Raw genomic sequence first — 24,261 nt, 5'->3', positions numbered from 1 at the left:
GCATCACTGAATTCATGTTTCTTGACAACTCATATATCAATCATGACTGGATGTTGATCTGATGTCTTTGCCCGGTGGGACGGTCATGGATGTTAGAGTAACGATTGGGCAACGTTATCTCGTGGTTGTGTGAACGTTATAAAGTTATTCTGCATAAACGTTTATTGTGCCACACTACCCCGTGAAGGCTGTCTTGCTTGTGCTGTTAAACATTACCAAGCATGCGGCTCGGTGATGGTTATCGTGCTGTTGTGGGAACGTTATCAGAGCATTGTGCCGTTTTGTGTAAACCTAGATAGCATTAAGTAGAGTGTCTTCTTTTTACTGTGTGGTGCTAGCTCTGTCTGACCTTTACCCTCAGGCCACACTGAGGCTAGAGAGCACAGGCCTCAAGGACATGCGCACACATACGCATGAACGCACACACACGTGCGCACACGTCCCTTGAACAACATCCATCGTAGAAGCTCTGCAGCAGTCTTCTTGTAGGTCACACGTGTACATATTTCACTTTCACTGCATACGACAGACATGGAGGGTACAAATAACAAATACCTCACATTTATGTTCCAGCCATGTTGGAGTGAAGGTCACATTATTTTCAAGGGGAAGTGATGGAGTTAAAGGGATAGTTTGTCCATATTTTAAAATGACATATTGGTTTAAATTCCCATTAAGCAGTCTAGGCCCCCATCTTGTTGGTGTAGAGAATTGTTAGAATTTTTATTTCTATGAAGCTAGATGAAGCTGAGAATTTTTTTAGCAATTTTTAAAGCTAATTTCCTGCAATTCTATGCATTTTGCCATGGCTAATGCTTAGTTGTTTTGCTCATACAATATCAAAACAAATACGCTTGAGGCGTCACTACAGACCCGGGTTCGATCCCAGGCTGTGTTACAGCTGGCCGTGACCGGGAGACCCATGAGGCAGTGCACAATTGGCCCAGAGTCGTCCGGGTTAGGGGGGGGGTGGTTGTGTTTGGCAGGGTTGTGTTTCGGAGGACGCATGGCTCTCGACCTTCGCCTCTCCCGAGTCCGTACGGGAGTTGCAGCGATGGACAAGAACGTAACTGCCAAATGGATATCATGAAATTGGGGAGAAAACGGGGTAAAAGTACCAAAAGAAAATAATGTTTTTCAAATGGAAAATTCTCCCTGACAACCTAGCTTTTATTTTGGTGATTGTTAGTTCTCAAATATATCATTATTCCATGATTTTTTCTACATACTTCATAGCCGTTTTTAGTCATTTAAGTTCACACTGAAAGCGTTTTTCCATCTCGATTAAAAAAAAAAATATATATATACAGTGGGGAGAACAAGTATTTGATACACTGCCGATTTTGCAGGTTTTCCTACTTACAAAGCATGTAGAGGTCTGTAATTTTTATCATAGGTACACTTCAACTGTGAGAGACGGAATCTAAAACAAAAATCCAGAAAATCACATTGTATGATTTTTAAGTAATTAATTTGCATTTTATTGCATGACATAAGTATTAAAGTAACATCAAATTCCAAATCAAAACAAAGTGTATTTGTCACGTGCGCCGAATACAACAGGTGTAGACCTCACAGTGAAGTGCTTACTTACAGGCTCTAACTAACAGTGCAATAAAAAAAAAAAATAAGGTGAACATTAGGTATGTAAAGAAATAAAAACAACAGTAAAAAATACAAGAAGCAAGGCTATATACAGGCACCAGTTAATTGGGCTGATTTAGGTAGCATGTACATATGGTTAAAGTGACTATGCATATATATTTTTTACCTTTATTTAACTAGGCACGTCAGTTTAGAACAAATTCTTATATTCAATGATGGCCTTGGAACAGTGGGTTAACTGCCTTGTTCAGGTGCATAACGACAGATTTTTACCTTGTCAGCTCAGGGATTCGATCTTTCAACCTTTCGGTTACAAGTCCAACGCTCTAACCACTAGGCTACCTGCCGCCCTGGTCGGGCTAATTGAGGTAGTATGTACATGAATGTATAGTCAAAGTGACAATGTATATGTGATAAACAGAGTAGCAGCAGCGTAAAAGAGGGGTTGGTGGGGGGGCACACAATGCAAATAGTCCGGGTAGCCATTTGATTACCTGTTCAGGAGTCTTATGGCTTGGGGGTAAAAACGGATTAGAAGCCTTTTTGTCCTACACTTGGCACTCCGGTACCGCTTGCCATGCGGTAGTAGAGAGAACAGTCTATGACTGGGGTGGCTGGGGTCTTTGACAATTTTAAGGGCCTTCCTCTGACACCGCCTGGTGTAGAGGTCTTGGATAGCAGGCAGCTTAGCCTAAGCTGATCAGAAATACAGTGTAGACATTGTTAATATTGTAAATGACTGTTGTAGCTGGAAATGTCAGATTTTTTATGGAATATCTACATTTATCAGCAACCATCACTCCTGTGTTCCAATGGCACGTTGTGTTAGCTAATCCAAGTTTATAATATTAAAGGCTAATTGATCATTAGAAAACCCTTTTGCAATTATGTTAGCACAGCTTAAAACTGTTGTTCTGATTAAAGAAGCAATAAAACTGACCTTCTTTAGACTAGTTGAGCATCAGCATTTTGTGGGTTCAATTACAGGCTCAAAATGGCCAGAAACAAAGATATTTCTTCTGAAATTCGTCAGTCTACTCCAGTTTTGAGAAATTAAGGCTATTCCATGCAAAAAATTGCCAAGAAACTGAAGATCTCGTACAATGCTATGTACTACTCCCTTCACATAATAGCACAAACTGGCTCTAACCAGAATAGAAAAAAATGAGTGTGAGGTCCCGGTGCACAACTGAGCAAGAGGACAACTACATTAGAGTGTCTTTTTTGAGAAACAGACGCCTCACAAGTCCTCAACTGGCAGCTTCATTAAATAGTACCCGCAAAATACCAGTCTCAATGTCAACAGTGAAGAGGCGACTCCGGGATGCTGGCCTTCAAGCAGAGTTGCAAAGAAAAAGCAATATCTCAGACTGGCCAATAAGAAGAAAAGGTTAAGATGGGCAAAAGAACACAGACACTGGACAGAGGATCTCTGCCTAGAAGGCCAGTATCCCGGAGTCGCCTCTTCACTGTTGACATTGAATCTGGTGTCTTGCTTAACACTTTTTAGGTTACTATATGATTCCATATGTGTTTTTTTGATGTCTTCGCTGTAATTCTACAATGTAGAAAATAGTAAAAATACAGAAAATCCCTTGAATGAGTAGGTGTGCATTTTTTGGGGACAAAAATTTCAAAAATTTGTTAGTTAGAATTAGCTAGTAGTTAGTATTAGCAGACATTTTTGTCCCCAAAAAATGTATCAAAATCTTGTTCTGCTTACAGGGTAAGGAAACCAATACGTCATTTTGTAATTTGGGTGAACTATCCTTTTAAAATGGCAATGGAGGTAAAGCCTAACCTTCATTCACCTGTGACTTTCAAGTGGGCTGAAAGTTATCTATTACTTTCAAATCATATCTGCTTTTTCTTAAAGAAGTTAGATTTTTCCTCTAGTTTGGCAAAAACTCTTCAACTCAAACCAACAGCTACAGTCAGCTAGATTTCACAAATCGAGTTACATTATATAGTTCATTATGTCAATAAAATGTACCAACCATGAAATAATGGAGCAGCGTTGTGTTTGTTTTATTAAGCGAATTATTTCTATTGGCTACATTACGTGAAGGATTCCTTTACATTTTGTATTCAATGCGGGCTTCAAAAATATATTTCAAAGTAAACATCAAGGGCTGGGTCCCAAATGGCTCCCTATTCCCTTTATGTTGCACTATTTCCCCTATGGACTCCTAGGGTTAGGGTCAATTCCATTTCAATTCCAGTCTATTCAGAAAATAAACCAAGGGCCTCTTGAGTGGTGCAGCGGTCCAAGGCACTGCATCGCAGTGTTGCAGTGTCACTACAGCCTGGGGTTCGATCCCAGGACGCATTACTCGACCTGTGCTTCTTCTGAGCCCATTGGGGAGTTGCAGCGATGAGAGAAGATCGTAATTGGATCGCAATTACAACAACAATTGAAATGGAATTGATCCCAACCCTGATGGACTCTGGTCAAAGATAGGGCACTATATAGGGAATAGGGTGCCATTTGGGACACTCGCCAAGCTTTCGGAAGAATACAAAACGTCTTTATCCAGTATTTCTACAGCCCCATGGCCTTGACCCATTATGGGTACTTATTGACAATCTCTTCCCTTTAAATCTAGTATACGAGAAAGTGGAGGGGGGAGCACATTCAGAATGGTGAGGAGAACATTCTCAGGGACAAACGCACTCACACATATGCATGCATGCACACACACAAGAGGAAAATAAAGCCGTAACTCATGCATACTTTGTTTAGAAGAGAACTGATGTTAACATCCCTTGTCTCAAACACACATGCCCCCCCCCCCCCCCCCCCCCCCACTTCTCCCCGTCCGTCCGTCATTCCATCTTCCATCAGCCAGCTAGTCAGTCAGTCAATACGGTTTGATGCAGTGTGTGTTTCTAACTCTGAAGCTGTATAATCTGCTCAGCTCATCTGAAATGGGAGCCCAGCGGCAGCTAGTAGCTAATCCTATTACCTCCTTGTGTGATGTAAGAGTGGCAGTAAGAGGAGAGGAGGAGAGTGAAGGGCAGGAGAGGAGAGGAGAGGGGATCACAAAGGGACAGCTGGAAAGACAGATTGGGACAGGAGGGCTTTTTTGGACCGTATGGGGACACACATACAGTAGAGCTGATTGGACCAATAGCCAGCCAGCAGTCACATGGACACACAGACAAAGAGTGGAGCTGATTGGACCAACTGCCACCAGTCAGGTGGACACACAGACAGACAGTGGCGCTGATTGGACCAACTGCCACCAGTCAGGTGAACACACCGTCACCAGTCAACACAACAGCAGTGGAGCTGTGAAACTCCTAATGCTTCGAACAGTGATATAACTGCTGCCATGACTAGTTTCTGTTCCGGTAGACTGGCTAAGAAAATACAGTGGCACTATTCCTGCCATAACTACCATTATTGGTACTACGGCTAACAGTAGGCCTAATGGCCATGGCAGATACTTTTAACAATATGGTTCAATCAACTCATCCCTTGAAAGGAGCAATCTGGGATTAGTATATCCATTTTTGAAATGGTAGCCATTCATTCTTGAATTTATAAAAGCCTCATTCCTCCGCTGTTATTCTTTGAATCGCAGATTGCCCCTTTAAACCCAGTGTGCTATACAACAGTAATACTCCCTAACTCCACACACTCTAACAGATCAGGCTGATGGGGGGGGGGGGGGGGGGGGACAATGGCATCTGGATGATGAGAGGTTGAGAGCAGATAAAACTGTTCCTACAGCAGGAACTAATCACTCAGAGGACAAAGTGGCCATTGCAACAGAGGGGATTACTAGCCAGCAAGCCCAGCAGCAGCGGCACCACCACCCCACCCAGACCGAGCAGCATCGCCACTCTCTTCTCTCCCCCATTAAGCTTGCTGAGCAGCAGCCGTAACACTAGCTTGTCTGCTAATATTACACAAGGATTACCCCCTCCAACTTCAGGGATTGGAACAATCTAGACTGTGTCCAGTGGGGGTGTAAGAAAGAGAGATTGTGTATGTGTGTGAATGCGTTTGGGGGGGGGTATGTGATGTCAATGTGTGAATGCGTTTGGGGGGGGGTATGTGATGTCAATGTGTGAATGCGTTTGGGGGGGGGGTATGTGATGTCAAAGACATATTGATCTGTCAGTAACCATCCGTCAGACGTTTTACGAGGTTTAAGAACAAACACACACGCTTCTCTCTCTCTCTTACACACACACACACACACACACACACACACACACATATAGTATATGGCAGAGGCGTTGTCGGTGTCAGAAGAGATTTAACAGTTTGAGAACAGAACAGAAATCCACCATGCCCCTTTCATCTCAAACCCTAATGGCTGCTGTAACGTCTCATGAGCTGCAGTGCCCCTGGTGGCCAGTATGTTACACTACAGCATGCAGCAGATGGAGGATTCAGGTGTACTCCCAGTCTGTGCATCTCTCTGTCTCTCTCTCTCTGTCTCTCTCTCTCTGTCTCTCTCGCTCTCTCTCTTTCTCGCTCTCTGCGTGGTGCCAGATGCTCTAATATAATTGAAAGGCGTCTGTACTGCCCTTCCTCCTGCTGCTGGAGGAACTTCAGCTTTGAGTGCTCTTTACTGACAGGACACACACCCTCTTTCTCTCGCGCACACAAACACACATACACACACAGACCGGTGCTGTCGTCTGCAGGGTTGTCATGGTGATATCGAGTGATTCCTCTGCCGAGTCTTGAGTGGGAAAAAGGTACGACCGTGGTCAGTGAGAGGATATGAAACAGGAACAGGGAGGAACACAAAGGAGATGGTTATCTCTCTCCATCCCTCTATAATCACTTGACACGAGTAGGACCCTGTGTTTTGGTTAATCATGTCACATGACCTGGATTTTAACCTCCATTTTAAGCTTTTTCCAGAAATGAGAATTGGACCACAAGTGGAAGCAATTGTCTGAGGATGGTGCTGGACCAGTTGACGTAAAAAGATAAGGTGACAGTTTAAATTAAGGTTAAAATCCAGGTCATCTGACATGATTAACCAAAACACAGGGCTCTAGACATGAGATGTCATGAGCTTTCTGATTTGAGGAGGACACGCCCAGTAGAGGCGGGGAGGGGGAGGGGCTCTGCCCAGTGTGAAGGCTTGGAGGGGCTAAGTGATTGACAGGAGAGTGTCATAACAATGGCAATGCATGCCGTGGTGGATTGTCAAGTAGCATGTCATCAATCAGGTGTTTTGTCATCAAATCGCCGAATACAGCAGGTTCACCTTGCAGTGAAATGCTTACTTACAAGCCCTTAACCAACAATGCAGTTTTAAGAAAAAAATTGTGTTAAGAAAGTATTTACTAAATAAACTGAAGCAAACAATAAATAAAAAGAAAAATGAAGAAAAAAAATAAGAAAATAGAAAGGTAACAAATAATTAAAGAGCAACAATAAAATAACAGTAATGAGGCTATATAGAGGGGGTACTGGTACAGAGTCAATGTGCGGGAGCACAGGTTAGTCGAGGTCATGGGTACATTTGTGGGTTTCCCCTGACTGTCTGCCTGGACAGTGAGGCGTCGGGAAGTGGACATGTTGATGCCGTGAGAGATGACAGACAGGGTCCCCTGCAACAATGACACTGTTACTCAGGGAGCTAATAGTTCTCACATCCTCAGCAAAGCACACACGCACTCATCAGCACTGCATGCATACATGTCCGCGTGCATGCCTGCGTGTGAGTGAGTGTGTGTGAAAGAGAATGGGAGACATAGAGAGAGAGAGGTTGTGTGTGAGAGAGAGATTGAGATAAAGAGAGAAAAGGAGATGGAAAGTGAGCGTGGAGATGGAAAAGAAAGCCAAAAGAGAAAACGAAAGAAAGAAACAAACAATCAGAGAAGCTTTACTGTGTCTACTCTGTGGAGCCACGTAAAACGCCAGTAATCAAGATGACACATGGCCGCCATCTTGTGATCATGTTTGTTTGCAGGGCATTATTGTCGTACCCCTGCATGCATCATTTCCTTCATTACACTCTTAGGGGAAAAAACTGCCAAGTTGAACCATGTAGGGTTCTTCGGTTTGGTGCAAGGTTGAAACCTTTGCAGAGGGTTCTACCTAGAACTCTCTATGTAGGATTCTTCATAGAACCCCTTGCAAATGGTTCTACCTAGAACCCTCTGAACGATTCCACCAGCCTTATTATCCTTTAAAATTAAACTCTTTATGACAATACATTACGCATATCATAAGTACTTTCTTTGAGAGTCATACCCTAACAAAGTGTGTTAGGAAACTCCTGCTTTTCAGGCCACATCAGGTCTGCAGTTCACATTATGCTGACTTGCAAAGTGATGTGAAATCACTCACAACCTGCAGAATAACTACTACTACTAACAGATTGGATTACTTTATAAAAATGTACGTTATGTATCTTTATGTAGCATAAGATTAATCAACTAATCAATGTACATGCACAAACACAGACATTGAAACAAACAATTCTGAAAATCGACCTGCAACGGAGCATGCTGGGAAATATGATAATGATGGGCGTGGTTTTGAGTGTTTTACTCCCTTCTTGCCTTCCAAAGAATATTCAAAGAACCCTTTCTTCCAAAAACGGTTCTTAAGAGCAAAACTATTCTTTGTAGAAACCTATCCCTCCTCAAAGAACCCTTTTGGAACCCTTTTTTTTAAGTGTGTAGAACTCGGTTACCTCGGCAGTGCCATCGTATCTCCGTGTCCTACTAAATACATGACTACAGGCTTGATTTGTGCTGGGTGATATACTGTTTGTTGTTTGTTGCCTGTCTCCTTTAAGTCAAATGTGCAGGCAGGCAGCCAAAAATACACACACACAGCACATGCACACACACACACACACATACACCCTGCATCTCTAACAGAGGAGAGAGAGAGGTCTTGGAGTGGTAGAGGCACGATCGGGGACTTAAACCATGCCCTGCGGTTGAGTTGTGGGACCACAATTCTCACTTATTATCATAAGGATAAAACAAGCCATCAAATGGACAAACAAACTCCATAGAGCAGTGGTGGGATGGTCGAAAGATGACAGGAAGAGGAGGAACAGGAGAGGAAGAGGAAGGTAGGGAGGACACACGACGGTGATGCGGATACAGATGACATCGTTGGGAGTTCTTGTCTTGATCAAAGAAGAACTGAAAGGCCATTCCCACTGACCACTCCCTCCAAGCCAGGAGGAGACTAAAACAGTTAGAACACAAGACAACCTGTCCTGTGCCCAACCAAGTCCCACTACAGGCAGACAGAGAGACCAACACAAGCAAGTCTAGTACTGTCTGTTTGCCTAGCTCCAAATACCACTGCAGTTTCGGTGTCACTGCACACAGACACTCAGAGGATTCCTAGTGGCCTGCCTCGACTCCCACTGCTAGGCTCTGAGTGCTTCGTGTCACGGCTACAGCCGTTATAGCCCCAGTCCTTACATACACACAAATAGTTCAGTCCTTCGGGGACACAGGCTATGGCAGGGTGATAACTTCAGCTGTGACACCAGTCATATTCCCAGAGCTGTGGCTCTAAGCTGCTAATTGGTGGAAGTTGATTTGTCCCGTGAGAGGAAGTAAGGAGTCGATGAAAGACCTCCTGGGATACATATCCGCCACCAAATGGCCCCCTGCGCTAATGCAGGGTGGTTTATGAAGGGACGACGCTACACAGGCAAACACACACCCTGCATCTAAAACTGAGCAGAGGAGAGAGGGAGAGGCCCTGGGGTTGCATTTAATGAAGCTGACCTAGAAGGTCAGGGAGCTGACTTCTTACCATGTGCTGTGGGTGGAGTTGTGGGGCCCAACGATGCTCACTTATTATCAGAAGGATACCAACAAACCATCAAATGCAAATGGGCAAGCAAACTCCAGAGAGTAGTGGTGGGATGGTGGAAAGTTCACAGGAAGCGGAGGAGGAACTGGAGAGGAAGAGGAAGGTAGGGAGGACACCAGACGGCGATGTGGATACAGATTAGTGGTGCGCAAGGTCAGCTGTTTGTTCACCCGCCCCGCAATTGCTAATAATCCATCCACAACCGCCCGACTATATGTGATAAAGTGAACATCTGAGGCCCGCACCCGACCCTAACCCACTAATATAGAACATGCTCTATAGGCTGCAGTCAAAGACTGCAGGACGATTTCTTGACAGGGGTGCAGTTTTGTTGTTGTTGTTGGTGTTGCCTGTTTTAGATATGTTTCTGCTTATAAGTAGGCTATTTGTTAGTCAACGTGTCTATAATTAGATACGTGTAGGTTCTCTTTTGTCGTTATATGAGAATGAGAAATTGTTCTCAACTAGCCTGCCTGGTTAAATAAAGGTGAAATAAAATCAAATAAAAATATATGTTGCCCTAGAAGACTAACTAAACCCTTGCTCACCAGAATAATGTAATATATTGATGGAATTAATTCTTCAATCTAGTTGACATCGGTGAGGTTTTCCCTGTCGTCTTTCGTGACGCAAAGACGTTTAGGGACTGGAGACAATAAAGGAACAAATAAAAACGGGAACGATTTTCTGTGCTAAATGTCCAAATGACATCAGTTTGACCCGGTTTTAAGAAAAAATAAAGCTGTGAAAACGACCCAACGTTTTTCTGATAAGATTTCACTTCGGCTTCCATGCATATTTTACGTGGTCGAAATACTATCAAGGTTGATGATGCTTTTATGATGAAGACAGCACCTCTACAGATGGTATCTAACTGAGCATTGCCTTCTCTCAAGATGCAGAAATAAATAAATCATATTTCTCCACTCCTGTTCCCAAGTCCAAATTTTTCCTACATTTGGTGTGTAATTTTACTGCAAGAAATGCTTAAATCTGCAGTATTTATTATGAAGGCTATAGCCCTATTCCCACAGGACTAGTATTACTGGAGAACGTTGGTTATGTATGTTTTATCCCAGAATGTAGTTTATTCCAGAGGCGCAATATTTTTTAATGATGCATTTGGCGATGTTCAATTCACTCGCACAAAACATGTAAACAAAAGCATTCACTGTGAAAGTTTATAGATGTAGGCCATTCATATATAGGCTAAGCGTTCAAATGATCCAACCGGTTATTGTTTTCTTGCTCAAACCCGCGAGCAACACTTGCCAAACTCAGACATTTCTCTCAAAGCACAGGGATGTCGATTTGCACGGGACAAGTATTATCAAAGGACTTTTGCCAGAAAACAGTAGGTTATTCTGGTTAGTCAATGTCCAGATTTCAGTTTCCATTTAACCCATCTAAACAGCAGGCTACAGTTCCCTTGACGTGCCACAGGCCTCGCACATAACACAGACAGCACTGCTATCATCCTCTCTTACCACTTCATCAAATCTTTTCCGAACATTACTTTTCTGGCCCTCCCTTTTCTTTATTTTCAAACAGCTTTCGTAGTTTTTGTGTTATTGAATTAAACTTTGACAATGTCCCTTTTTCTTCCGTGGAAAAGGAGGGGACTAAAACAGTTAGAACACAAGACAACCTGTCCTGTGCCCGACCAAGCAGAGTCCCACTACAGACAGACGGATAGACAGACCAACAAAAGAAGATCTAGTACTGTCTCTTTGCCTAGCTCCAAATGTCACTGCAGTTTCAGCCTCACTGCACACAGACATCATTTCTAGTGGCCTGCCGTGACTCCTGAGTGCTTTGTGTCACCGTGAAATCCATCACAGCCCCAACCCCCCCCCCCCCCCCCCCCCCCACACACACACACACACACACACACATAGTTCAGTCCTTCAGGGGCACAGGCTATGGCAGGGTGATAACTTCAGCTGTGACACCAGTCATATTCCCAGAGCTGTGGCTCTAAGCTGCTAATTGGAGGAAGTTGATTTGTCCCGTGAGAGGAAATAAAGATTTGATGAAAGACCTCCTGGAGAAAACAGATCGCCCTATGGGACACATCCGCCACCAAATGGCCCTCTGCGCTAAAGCGGTGTGGTTTATGAAGAGACGACACTAGACAGGCAAACACACAAAAAATGGTTCACGGATATGTTCAAATGAATTGGAGCCGTGGCATAGGTTCTCTGCTCTTTGCGCCTGTCTCATATCATTGCTCTCCTCTGCTGATGAGGGTGATGAGAGGTTCTCTCAGCGTGAGCCAAGGTTCCTCCCAGCACAACCGATGCTGACCTCTAGCCTCTCCTCTGGCGGTCCCGTGTGGCTCGGTTGGTAGATCATGGCCCTTGCAATGTCAGGATCATGGGTTCGATTCCCGAGCTGGGGCCACCTGTACGACGACGTATGGACGCACGACTGTAAGTTGCTTTGGATAAAAGACTCTCTATATATTAGGTGTGTTGTTATTGTACCTGCGTCTCTGTGTCCCCCGCAGAAAGCAGTGTTCACGACGGAAGCAATGGCAACGATGGCAGCGTGTGTGGCAGTGACTCCACCTTCTACAGGCAGAGTGAAGGTACACAACCCCATATAGGTGGTGTCCTGGTCAAAAGTAGTGCACTACACAGGGAATGGGGTGCCATTTGGCATGCAACCATGGAAACCAACAAATGAATAAGCGTCATTTGTAGCATGTATTTCTGTTTCATCAGGCTAGCACATTACATATACCCACAGTATAATAGTAGGGGGTGTTGTACAACACACACACTGCGTGGTCCTCTTGTTCCAGAGGTCTGTGACCCTCCTAGTCAGCCACTTGTGTGTGAATCACCACAGCCCTGACATTAGCCTGTAAATAAACCACTTTGCTCTGCACTAGTAATGTTTTGTTTGTCTAATATATCTGTAATTAAATCTGCTCCTGTAGGGCTGCAAGTAAACCTGTGTGTGTGTTTGCAGGACACAGCATGGCAGAGACCCTCACTGTTGCCCTGCGTGTTGCTGAGGAGGCCATAGAGGAAGCCATCGCCAAGGCAGAGGAGTTTACTGACAGCTTGGTGAGACAATAGTCCTGGTTTGTGTGTGTGTCTGTTTCCCTCTTTCTTTCTCTCTCTCTCTCTGTCTGTCTCTTTCTCTCTGTCTCACTCTCTCTTTCTCTCTCTGCTTCGCTCAGATTCAGCTTTATTAGCATGAATGACAAGGCCACTGTTGCTAAAGCGACGTGAGATAATGACAACAATAACAGTAAAAAATAAGTAATTTCTTCTCTCTCTCTCACCATGTCTCTTTTTTGATTTGGTTTTGGTGCTTGTTTTTCTGTAGTTCTGACCAGGCTTTGATGTCTCTGTGTTGTAGGAGAAGCAGAATGAGGCTCGCTACCTACGGGACCACAAAGAGGAGCTTATAGAGGAACTTGCCACAACCATCGTACAAAAAGTAAGTTTGAAGTCTAGTGTGGGGTTTTCGGTCACATCTAACATTGCCCCTCTATCTCTCTCTCTCTCTCTCTCTCTCTCTCTTTCTCTCTCGCTCTTGTTCTGCTCCTCTCCTTTTCTCTCCCAGATAATCCAGAGGAGGAAGCGTTCAGAGATGCAGACAGAGTATGACTTTGTTTGGCCCCAGAGCCAGGGCCGGCCCCAGGGCAGTGAGATGTCCTCCCCCAGCCAGCCCCCTCACAGCACCCTGGCCCAGGCCAACCAGGCACACCTCAAGAGTTCCTATTCCCTCTGGGTCAGTCTGGTTAGGAAGCCCTCACTACACTACCTTACACTACACTTCACTACCCGACACTACGCTATACTACAATACTCTACGCTACCATGTACTAAGCTATGCTATACTACACTACGCTACCATGCACTATGCTATGTTCCACTACGCTACCATGCACTATGCCATGTTCCACTAACCATGCACTATGCTATGTTACACTACGCTACCATGCACTATGCTATGTTACGCTACGCTGCCATGCACTATGCTATGCTATACTACACTATGCTACCATGCACTATGCTATGTTACGCTACGCTACCATGCACTACGCTATGCTATACTACACTACGCTACCATGCACTATGCTATGTTACGCTACGCTACCATGCACTACGCTATGTTACACTACGCTACCATGCACTATGCTATGTTACGCTGCGCTACCATGCACTACGCTACCATGCACTATGCTATACTACACTACGCTACCATGCACTATGCTATGTTACACTGCGCTACCATACACTACGCTATGTTACACTACGCTACCATACACTATGCTATGTTACACTACGCTACCATGCACTATGCTATGCTATGTTACGCTACGCTACCATGCACTACGCTACCATGCACTATGCTATGTTACGCTACGCTACCATTCACTACACTATGTTACACTACGCTACATTACACTACAATATGCTATGCCACATTACGCTACCATGCACTACGCTACGTTACACTACAATATGCTATGCTACACTACGCTACCATGCACTACGCTATGTTACACTACGATATGCTATGTTTCACTACACTACACTACACGTTACACTGCACTACAGTACAGTACACTGCACTGCAATACATTACACTACAGTACAGTACATTAAAGGCATCCGCATGCTAGGTTCAGGTTACTTCTAGCAGAACTCGGCTAGGCAAAGCGAACGTCTGTGCCTCGCATACACCCTGAATTAAAAGACATTAAAAGTGGGAATATTACTGTTTGTCCCTCTTGAGATGCCATAGCAATAACGTACCCAGTATACACCTTCTCAAAATAGTCCGAATTAATCTAAGATAAATCAAGAAATCTGTAATTCATTTTTTTGCTGAGGGGGTCTTAGTCGTGCAATTTTACATTTAAGTAAAATGTTTGGGGCAGTATTTCTCAAGTAACAAAAGTAATTGTTGTCTCATGTTGAATGACAACATTTCATTGAAGAATCCCGTCCATACTTCCCACTCAAAGTAGGAGTAGCTCTGTTGACCAATCATTGACAAAGGAGGCGTATACTTTTGCTACTAAACTACGACTTGTTGTATGCTTGAACATCCGGGAAAAAAACCTGCTGAACACCAAAACGAACAAAAACGTAACCACATTTTGTCATATTATGTGCATGAACTGTTTTGAGTGGGAAGTTTAAGCTCCACTACCTACACTACCCTACCCTTTGTCCTGACCATGTGACCTGACCCAGGAAGAACTGGTCCCTAAATATAGCCTGTAGGTAGGGCCTGGAATTTTGTGGTATGACTAGGACCCAGAGTCTTTCCCTGGTCAGGGCAGGGAACTCTTGGCCCTATGTGATGAGATATGGGGACAGACAGGGTTGAGGTCTGGCAAAGACCAAATGTAATTACTTTAATGGTGCTGGCAGATTTTCCCATGAATGGTCCTCTCCTGAGGGCGGTGTAACCTGTTTGTACCTGTGAGCTATACAGTAGCTTTCCAGGGAAACCTCTACACGCACACACACCTGGCAGTGTTTCACAGGGGAAGTCAGCGGGGACCTGGCTGAGATTTGTCATCGTCCCGTGTGTGTGAGGCAGACGCAGCAGTGTGGAATCAAAGCTACGTTCCCAGCCCGTCTCCTGTCCCAGTCTGTCTGTTACACTCAACCATGATCAAAGTCCTGCAGAAATACACAGAGATTCTCCTCAACTCCCTGGCACACAGAGGGATGGGTTCCCTTTATAAATGCTCTGCAAACACACACACACATCCAGGCACACACACACACACACACACACACACACACACACACACACACACAAAGCATGCGCAGACACAAACACAGGCGCCGACATACACACATACATGGTGTTCACGTACAGTCACACACACACACACACACACACACACACACACACACACACACACACACACACACACACACACACACACACACACACACACACACTCTTCCTGTGTGTGTGTGTGTGTGTGTGTGTGTGTGTGTGTGTGTGTGTGTGTGTGTGTGTGTGTGTGTGTGTGTGTGTGTGTGTGTGTGTGTGTGTGTGTGTGTGTCCGTAAGGAGAGATTTAGTAGTATTTGGTTGAGATTAGTTCTTCATACACTGTTTTTTGTTTGTAATTGTAGTTCTCTGATACACAGATTGTAGTTCTCTGGTGCCCCCTGCAGACTCTTTATATGAATCACATCCATTGGACTGGCAGTTCATCCCTTAATGGCACCCTATTCCCTATAGTATACTAATTTGTCGGGAGTAGGGTGCCATTTGGGACGTGCTCTGAAAGTCAGTCTTACAATGTACCAGGACGTCGGAAGAACACAACCTCCAGTGTCCATTTACATTACAATACCTTCTGAGGTTTGAACCAAACAACTAGTTCAGTTGGATCAGTGAAGACCAGCCTGTGGTCAGTGGTATCCACATTGCCACCCAAACAAACCAAGCTAATCTTTTGTACCTAAGCCTGAAGTGTTTGGCTGGAACTGGAGTGTGGGACAATTGCTCTCCGGAACAAAACGTTGCCACTGTGCCTGTTACATTTTAAGCTTTCCTTGGCTGGTAGGCCCAAAATTCATCCTTCTGTGTAATTCTGTGTCACCTTTTCAGCACCTGTCGTTTTTAAAGTGTGTGATCTATCATTTACATGTGCGTGTGTGCGCACAGAGGTCGCGCTCTGCGTTCTCCCTGACCAGTGACGATTCTCCAGAGAAGAACACCGAGGCACTAGTAGGGGCGGGGGGAGGTGAAGGGGTACCGGACTACGCCTCTCTGAAGAAGGAGACCGCCAGGGCCTCCTCACTGCCCAGCTGGAAGAGTGTGGACCGCCTGGACAACTCCAGTAAGACACACACTGAAACACGAATCCCCGATACAGTCGCGCGCACACACATCAGAGACGTCCAGAGCAAAATCATCCGTATTGTCGCACACACAACGCTCTACGCTCAACCCAGAGAGACCTGTCCATACTGTCACGTTTTACATGCAAAGACACGTCAGTACTGTCACGTCTCTCATTTGTACAGTCAAACATGTTACATGCAACAGGACAATTCCATACCGTTACACTCCCAGGAAGAATGCTGTGTTTGTCACCTACGTAAAGCTCTAGATGTTTACCTGTGCCTGTATGTATAGGTGCGTCCTCGGTGCTGCAGAGCCCTGACGGTAACTGGATCGCTCTGCAGAGCTCTCAGCACTCCCGTCCCAGCCTACTGACCAAGAGAAAGTCGCTGGTGTTCAGCGTCCTGGAGAAAGAGTCCGACGTGGTCTCGGCCTACGACGAGATGGGCCCCGAGTCCGACCAGGAGGGCGACAAGGGGGGCTGGGGAGCCGCGCTGCGCCAGTTCCAACGGAAACTCTCCGACGAGACCTACTACACGGACTCCCAGCACGACCCTGAGTGGACGTACACCCCGGTCCACCTCCCGGTCACCTCGCCCTCCTCGGGCCAGTACACCAACACAGAGACCCTCAACTCTGACTCAGAGTGTTCCTCTGTACCCCCCGCCCGCCCTCACAAACCCCTCCAGAACATAATGAAGAAGACAGGCCCTAACCAGGACCCGTATCTTCATCCCCAGCAAGCTCAGAACCACCATCATCAGCATCAACACCAGAACCCCCCTTTGTACTCGCTCTACCCGGAGGCACTGGATGTGAACTTTAACCCCAAGGTTACGGGGGACAGTGGACAAAGCAACCATGTCAGGAGGTCGCGGAGACGCAGGAAGAGCAAGAGGGAGCTGGGGGAGAACCAGGCCCACGCACAGACACATACACAGCCCCTTTATTCGTCATCTGCACAGGTGGGAGGACATCACTCACAAAGTGATATGTGGTTGTCTTATCTAGCTTGGTTGAATGCACTGACTGGAAATTTCTCTGGCTGACAGTGTCTGCTAAATGACAAAAATGTAAATGTAAAGATATGTAGCGTGTGGCAGCTTCACCAATCTCTTCTCATTGACAGTAGTAGGTACAGAGTTGTTTTAATCATCTTTACTCCACCTCATTCTAGTTGTTATAAATCTCAACAACACAAAAAGTGTAAAAGTCCTTGGTCAACCCTCAATCAGACTATTGTGAAACATTACTACACCACTAGGTGGCAGGAAAGGACAATGCTTTTTCATATTGAAGGAAATAAGCATGGTGGTCTCTCTCCCTATTGCTCTCTCTTTCATTCTGTCTTTCTCTCGATCTCCGCCCGTAGGAGAACAGTTTCCTGCTGAACGCCCTGCTGAAGAGTGGCATGAGTGAGGAGATGCCAGGGCCTGACGTGGGGCCCGTGCCCGAGACCAACTCTGCGGTCATGACCCCCGAGCCCAAGAACCAGGACACTGTGGCCCCTAACTCTGCGGCCCCCAGTTTCCCTAACTGCATGGCCCCTGCCCCTGGCCCTCTGTCCCCCAGCAGCTCTGGGCCCGGCTCGGGAGACACACTGGAGCAGGAGCTCTACTCCAAACTGGGCCAGCTGGTTGAACGAGCCAGCAGCAAGGAAGTAGCGAGCTCATCCGAGGATGAGCCAATCAAAAGAGACAGAGAAGGTGACAGACAGAAAGAGAAGCTGAGGCAGATTGAGAGAGAGCGAGATCCCCAGGGACAGAGTGAGAGACAGAGCAGTAACAGTAGGGATAGGACGAAGCGAGAGACGATTGAGTCAGTGAACGGGCCGGAACTGAAAAAGAGAGAGCGACTAAGGGAAAGTCTGACATTGAGACAGGAGGAGAGTGTGAAGGAGAGGAGTTTGGAGAGAGGAGGAAAGAGTTTGGAAGAGAAAGTAGATGGCAGGGAAAATAAGACCGTGGAGAAGAACAGGCAAAGTAAGAGACTACAGAGAAAAGAAGGGGACAGAGAGACCGAAAGAAAGGGGGAACAAGTGGAAGACCGAAAAGAAAAGACAGGATCCACGCTCTCCTCGCCTGCAATTACCCCATCTATCCAGGAGGGGGTGGTGTGTGACGAACAGGTGAGCAGAGAGAGGCGGAATAGGAGGTCTTTGTTTCATGTTTAGCTTTATCCATAGAGTTGGAAAGAGGGCCAAATCTAAGGATAGGGATATGGATACTTGGATAGGGATGCTTGGCCCAAAGCCTGTTTTAGCATGGGAAAAGATAGGAGATGAACTCTTTAGTACATCTCTATGGCTTTAGCCTATCATACATGACCTGTATGTCCTGTTTGTGTCGTCACCTAAACACCGCAGGGGGCTACCCTGAGTTATCTCTACTCTTATCTTAAACTCTCTGTTTCTCCTGTATCTCATTTCTCTCGGTCACTCCTTTATTTTCCCTCCCTTTCTTCTGTCTGTACCTTGTACTCATCCCGAACCTCTTCCTCCCTCCTCGCCTACCTGTTCTCACCTCTTCTCTCATCCACATCTTTCTGTGCCATCCGTGTCCCACATCTGTCTTTCTCCCGTTTCTCTCGATCCCCCCCCCCACCGTTTCCCTTTGTCTCTTCGTCCGTCCATCTGTCCGTCCGTGCATGTCTGTCTGTCGCGAGGGACAGAATGGGGTGGAACTACAGCAGAGGCTACAGTTGCTCTCCTCTCTCTTACAGCAGGTGAGATTTACTGTCTCTATAACACAGGCTCCGGTCAGGACATCACACATACACACACACACACACACACACACACTCTGACTAACAACAGTCCCAACCTTAACATTCACATGACAATCAAATTAATCAGATTGCTGTGTTGGACAACACACACTAACACACACTCAGGCATGTACATGCATCTGTCTGATGATTCACTTCTTACAATTCTTAGTCACTCTGTCACCAGTAAGGCATCATCAAGTGAAACATGGTTGTTTTGTCAGGGGCCATCGTGATATTTGTCACGCTCTCTCTCTGATTTACTTCAGTTGTGTCGTAAATAGCACCCTACGCCCTATATAGTGCACTACTTTTAACCAGTGCACGTAGGGAATAGTGTACCATTTGGGACGTATGTTTGCTCTTATCTAGATGTGGTCTATTATAGGGACTTCTGGACACGTTCAGGTACAAATGTTATTCAAAGCCACTAGAAATAGATGGATTCATGAGTGAAAAGCTGATGGTGCTGTATTCAAGTTAGACATTAAAGGCCGACTGCATTAGCTTATACCGTTATGGAAAAACCACATGATTTCACATGTGGAAATCACCATATTTCCAGTGAAATTTTCACGTTTTGCCTAATATCTAATTATATTTCACGTGAAGTTTCACATGTGGATTTTCACGGTATCACATAACCTTTCACATGTGGTTTTTCACGGTATCACATAACCTTTCACATGTGGTTTTTCACAGTATCACATAACCTTTCACATGTGGTTTTTCACGGTATCACATAAGCTTTCACATGTGGTTTTTCACGGTATCACATAACCTTTCACATGTGGATTTTCACGGTATCACATAACCTTTCACATGTGGTTTTTCACGGTATCACATAACCTTTCACATGTGGATTTTCACGGTATCACATAACCTTTCACATGTGGTTTTTCACGCTATCACATAACCTTTCACATGTGGTTTTTCACAGTATCACATAACCTTTCACATGTGGTTTTTCACGGTATCACATAACCTTTCACATGTGGATTTTCACGGTATCACATAACCTTTCACATGTGGTTTTTGAACACTTCTCATGAGATGATATTTCACATGAAGTTTCACGTGGATTTGTTTCACATGAGATTTCAAATGAAAATGTGTCGTTAGGATGTGTCCGGAACATCACGCAGTCGGAGTGTTTTCATATTACATATTTGACACACTTTGACATACAGTGCCTTCAGAAAGTATTCACACCCCTTGACTTTTTCCACATTTTGTTGTGTTAAAGCCTGAATTTAAAATGGATTCAATTGAGATTGTTGGTCACTGGCCTACACACAATACCCCATCATGTAAAAGTGGAATTATGTTTTTAGACATTTTAACAAATTAATAAAAAATTAAAAGCTGAAATGTCTTGAGTCAATAAATATTCAACCCCTTTGTTATGGCAGGCCTAAATAAGTTTGGGAGTAAATATTTGCTTAACAAGCCACATAATAAGTTTCATGGACTCACTATGTGTGGAATAATAGTATTTAACATGTTTTTTGAATGACTGCCTCATCTCTGTACCACACACATACAATTATCTGTAAGGTCCCTCAGTCGAGCAGTGAATTTCAAACACAGATTCAACCACAAAGACCAGGGAGGTTTTCTAATATCTCACAAAGAAGGCACCTATTGGTAGATGGATATTTTTTTAAAGCAGACATTGAATATCCCTTTGAGCACAGGGAAGTCATTATCAATACACCCAGTCACTTCCTTACACAGTTGCCAGAGAGGAAGGAAACTGCTCAACGATGTCACCGTGAGGCCAATGGTCACTTTAAAACAGTTCGAGTTTAATGGATGGGATGGGAGAAAACTGAGGATGGATCAACAACGTTGTAGTTACTCCACAATACTAACATAAATGACAGAGTGAAAAGAGGAAAGCCTGTACAGATAAAAAAAAATCTTTCCAAAACATGCATCCTGTTTGCAACAAGGCACTAAAGTAATACTGCAAAAAATGTGGCAAAGCAATTCAGTTTTTGTCCTGATTTGGAGCCAATCCGATACATTGCTGAGTACCACGCTCCATATTTTCAAGCATAGTGGTGGCTGCATCATGTTATGGGTATGCTTGTAATGGTTATCGACTGGGTAGAAGAAAAACAGAATGGAGCTAAGCACAGTCAAAATCCTAGGAAAACCTAATTCAGTCTGCTTTCCACCAGACACTGGGAGATAAATAACCTAAAACACAAATCTACACTGGAATTGCTTACCAAGATGACAGTGAATGTTACTGAGTAGCCGAGTTACAATTTTAAATTTAAATCTGCTTGAAAATCTATGGAAAGACCTAAAAATGGTTAGCAATGATCAACTACCAATTTCACAGAGCCTGAAGAATTTTGAAAATAATAATGGGCAAATGTTGCACAATCCAGGTGCGGAAAGCACTTATTGACTTACCCAGAAAGACTCACAGCTGTAATCGCTGTCAAAGGTGCTTCTACAAAGCACAGTTAAAAATATATGGCAAATAGAAATCAAACTGGATGGTCTTCAGGGATAGATGGTAGGGGTTGAGGGTAGCTGAAGGATGGGATTAAAAACAAACAAAATATAAATATTGTAAAATACATTGTGTCTGTAAAATGTATATTGTATGTATAAGCTGGAAGTAGAATCCTAAGTGTTCTTGTCCATTAGTTTATTCCAATTAGTTGAGGGGTGGTAGGGTAAGGGGAAAATAGTAAAGGAAAATATATTTTATATATATATATATATACACACACACACTACCGTTCAAAGTTTTGGGGTCACTTAGAAATAACATCAAATTGATCATAAATACAGTGTAGACATGGTTATTGTTGTAAATGACTATTGCAGCTGGAAATGGCTTATTTTTAATGGAATATCTACATAGGCGTACAGAGGCCCATTATGAGCAACCATCACTCCTGTGTTCCAATGGCACGTTAAGTTAGCTAATCCAAGTTTATCATTTTAAAAGGATAATTGATCATTGGAAAACCCTTTTGCAATTATGTTATAGTTGAAAACTGTTGTTCTGTTAAAAAGAAGCGATATAACTGGTCTTCTTTAGACTAGTTGAGTATCTGGAGAATCAGCATTTGTGGGTTCGATTACAGGCTCAAAATGTCCAGAAACAAAGTACTTTCTTCTTAAACTTGTCAGTCTATTTTTGTTCTGAGATATTAAGGCTATTCCTTGTGAGAAATTGCCAAGAAACTGAAGATCTCGTACAACTCTGTGTACTACTCCCTTCACAGAACAGAGCAAACTGGCTCTAACCAGAATAGAAAGAGAAGTTGGAGGCCCCGGTGCACAACTGAGCAAGAGGACAAGTACATTAGAGTGTCTAGTTTGAGAAACAGACGCCTCAGACGTGGACCTTCCGGTCGCAGCCGGCTGCGACAGAGCCTGGGCTCGAACCCAGAGTCTCTGGTGGCACGCGTAAGATGCACATACCGGCCTCCCGGGTGGCACAGTGGTCTAAGGCACTGCATCGCATCGCAGTGCCAGCTGTGCCACCAGAGACTCTGGGTTCGAGCCCAGGCTCTGTCGCAGCCGGCTGCGACTGGAAGGTCCATGGTGCGACGAACAATTGGCCCAGCATCGTCCGGGTTAGGGAGGGTTTGGCCGGCAGGAATATCCTTGTCTCATCGCGCAATAGCGACTCCTGTGGCGGGCCGGGTGCAGTGCACGCTGACCAGGTTGCCAGGTGTACAGTGTTTCCTCCAACACATTGGTGCAGCTGGCTTCCGGGTTGGATGTGCCTTGTGTCAAGAAGCAGTGCGGCTATGTTGGGTTGTGTTTCGGAGGACGCATGGCTCTCAACCTTGGCCTCTCCCGAGTCCGTACGGGAGTTGCAGCGATGAGACAAGACTGTAACTACTACCAATTGGATACCACGAAAAAGGGCTCAAATTATTTTTTTTAAAATAAAAATGGCCATACCATTTCATTACATCCCTTTCAAAAGAGCCACGTGAAATGTGCAGTTTCACATGTTGAGCTGATATATTCACACGTGAAAACAAAAGAGACGTGAGGTCAGTTGTTCACATGTGAAACCATATATTCACATAAATTGAATTTAGAGTTCACATGTTAACACACTTTTTCACATGTGAGGAGAATAGCACTTTTTTACCTCACATGTGACATGCAGACTATAACACAACAAAATAATTAACGTTTAAAAATCGAATTTGCAGTTTTACAAACTTTCAAATGTTGTCATGTGTAATTTCATGGTATCACAGGTACAAAGATTTTTTACATGTGTAGTTTCATGTTATCACATGTTGCTTTTACATGCTATTACATGTTATCACATTAACTTCACATAAGGTCACGTGAAATTCATGTGGTTTTCCCGCGTAGCCATTTTCTTTAGTGCTTTTCACATTTATTCCTATTTCAATACAGTTGTGACATCTTGTAAAAGCAGATGCTGGTGTACGACCACATCGAAGGTGTGAAACAACAGCTCTCCATTCATTAAATATATGACAAGACAAACATGGATGGAATTATTAATTATAGGATATACCATGGTGTATCCCACACACCCACATACTGTGAAGGGTACATTTTTAGATGTGCCGGTGCCACTAAAAGCCACAAATGACCACAACAACAACAGTTTTCAATTCATGGTGCTCTTGTTTTATATTTTTTATTACGCTGACGTTTTTATTTTAACGAAGAGCACCATGAATAGAAAACGTTGCCTTTGTGGGAGATGATGTGACGGTACAACAGTATAGATCTGCAGCATGCTCACACTGCGTGGTATCTCAGGAATACAAGTCTAGTCCTTTTAAAGTTGGATGCAGTTTCTAAAAAGGCTTTCTAAACACAAATGTCGCAGTAGGAAATGGAGCCGTGTGTTGGAGCCGTGTGATAATGATGTATATTGGTAATGTACTATAGGTGACGGCCAAAACTCTCACTACGGATCCCATTACCCATCTACGTACTGAGTCGGTACCTGAAATCTTTCCCTCTCGCTCTTTGCTCTCTAAGTCACCTCTGAGTGTTCAAAAGGAGCCGCCTCTCATCTCCTCTCGTCTCCCACTCGAGTGCCACCCCCTACCACCCACACTATACACACTTCCTTTCAAAGCCCACGTACGCCGCTAGCTAGCTAACGCGTCTTAAAAAGAGAGAGAGAGAGAGAGAGAGAAAGGGGTGTGGATCAATGCACTTGTTAGTCCCACAGATCAAAGCTTC

General features: G+C 44.4%; 1 protein-coding gene across 4 annotated transcripts in view; it reads left to right on the top strand.

Moving 5' to 3' along the window:
• myripb (myosin VIIA and Rab interacting protein b) overlaps positions 1–24,261 on the top strand; it is a 162,946-nt gene that overhangs the window by 124,562 nt on the left and 14,123 nt on the right. For 2 of the 4 annotated variants that reach the window (XM_055929165.1, XM_055929166.1), the window contains exons 5-11: positions 11,940–12,020; positions 12,407–12,504; positions 12,803–12,883; positions 13,010–13,177; positions 16,093–16,267; positions 16,567–17,237; positions 17,645–18,400. In XM_055929165.1, coding sequence (XP_055785140.1) covers positions 11,940–12,020; positions 12,407–12,504; positions 12,803–12,883; positions 13,010–13,177; positions 16,093–16,267; positions 16,567–17,237; positions 17,645–18,400 — 2,030 coding nt within the window. Of the gene's footprint in view, positions 1–11,939; positions 12,021–12,406; positions 12,505–12,802; positions 13,178–16,092; positions 16,268–16,566; positions 17,238–17,644; positions 18,401–18,936; positions 18,997–24,261 lie in introns of all 4 variants that reach the window. The other 2 variants (XM_055929164.1, XM_055929163.1) reach the window with 2 other exon arrangements.

This window comes from Salvelinus fontinalis, chromosome 7 (genome assembly GCF_029448725.1).
Source record: "Salvelinus fontinalis isolate EN_2023a chromosome 7, ASM2944872v1, whole genome shotgun sequence".
NCBI lineage: Eukaryota > Metazoa > Chordata > Actinopteri > Salmoniformes > Salmonidae > Salvelinus > Salvelinus fontinalis.
This window is presented reverse-complemented; position numbering and strand designations above follow the sequence as displayed.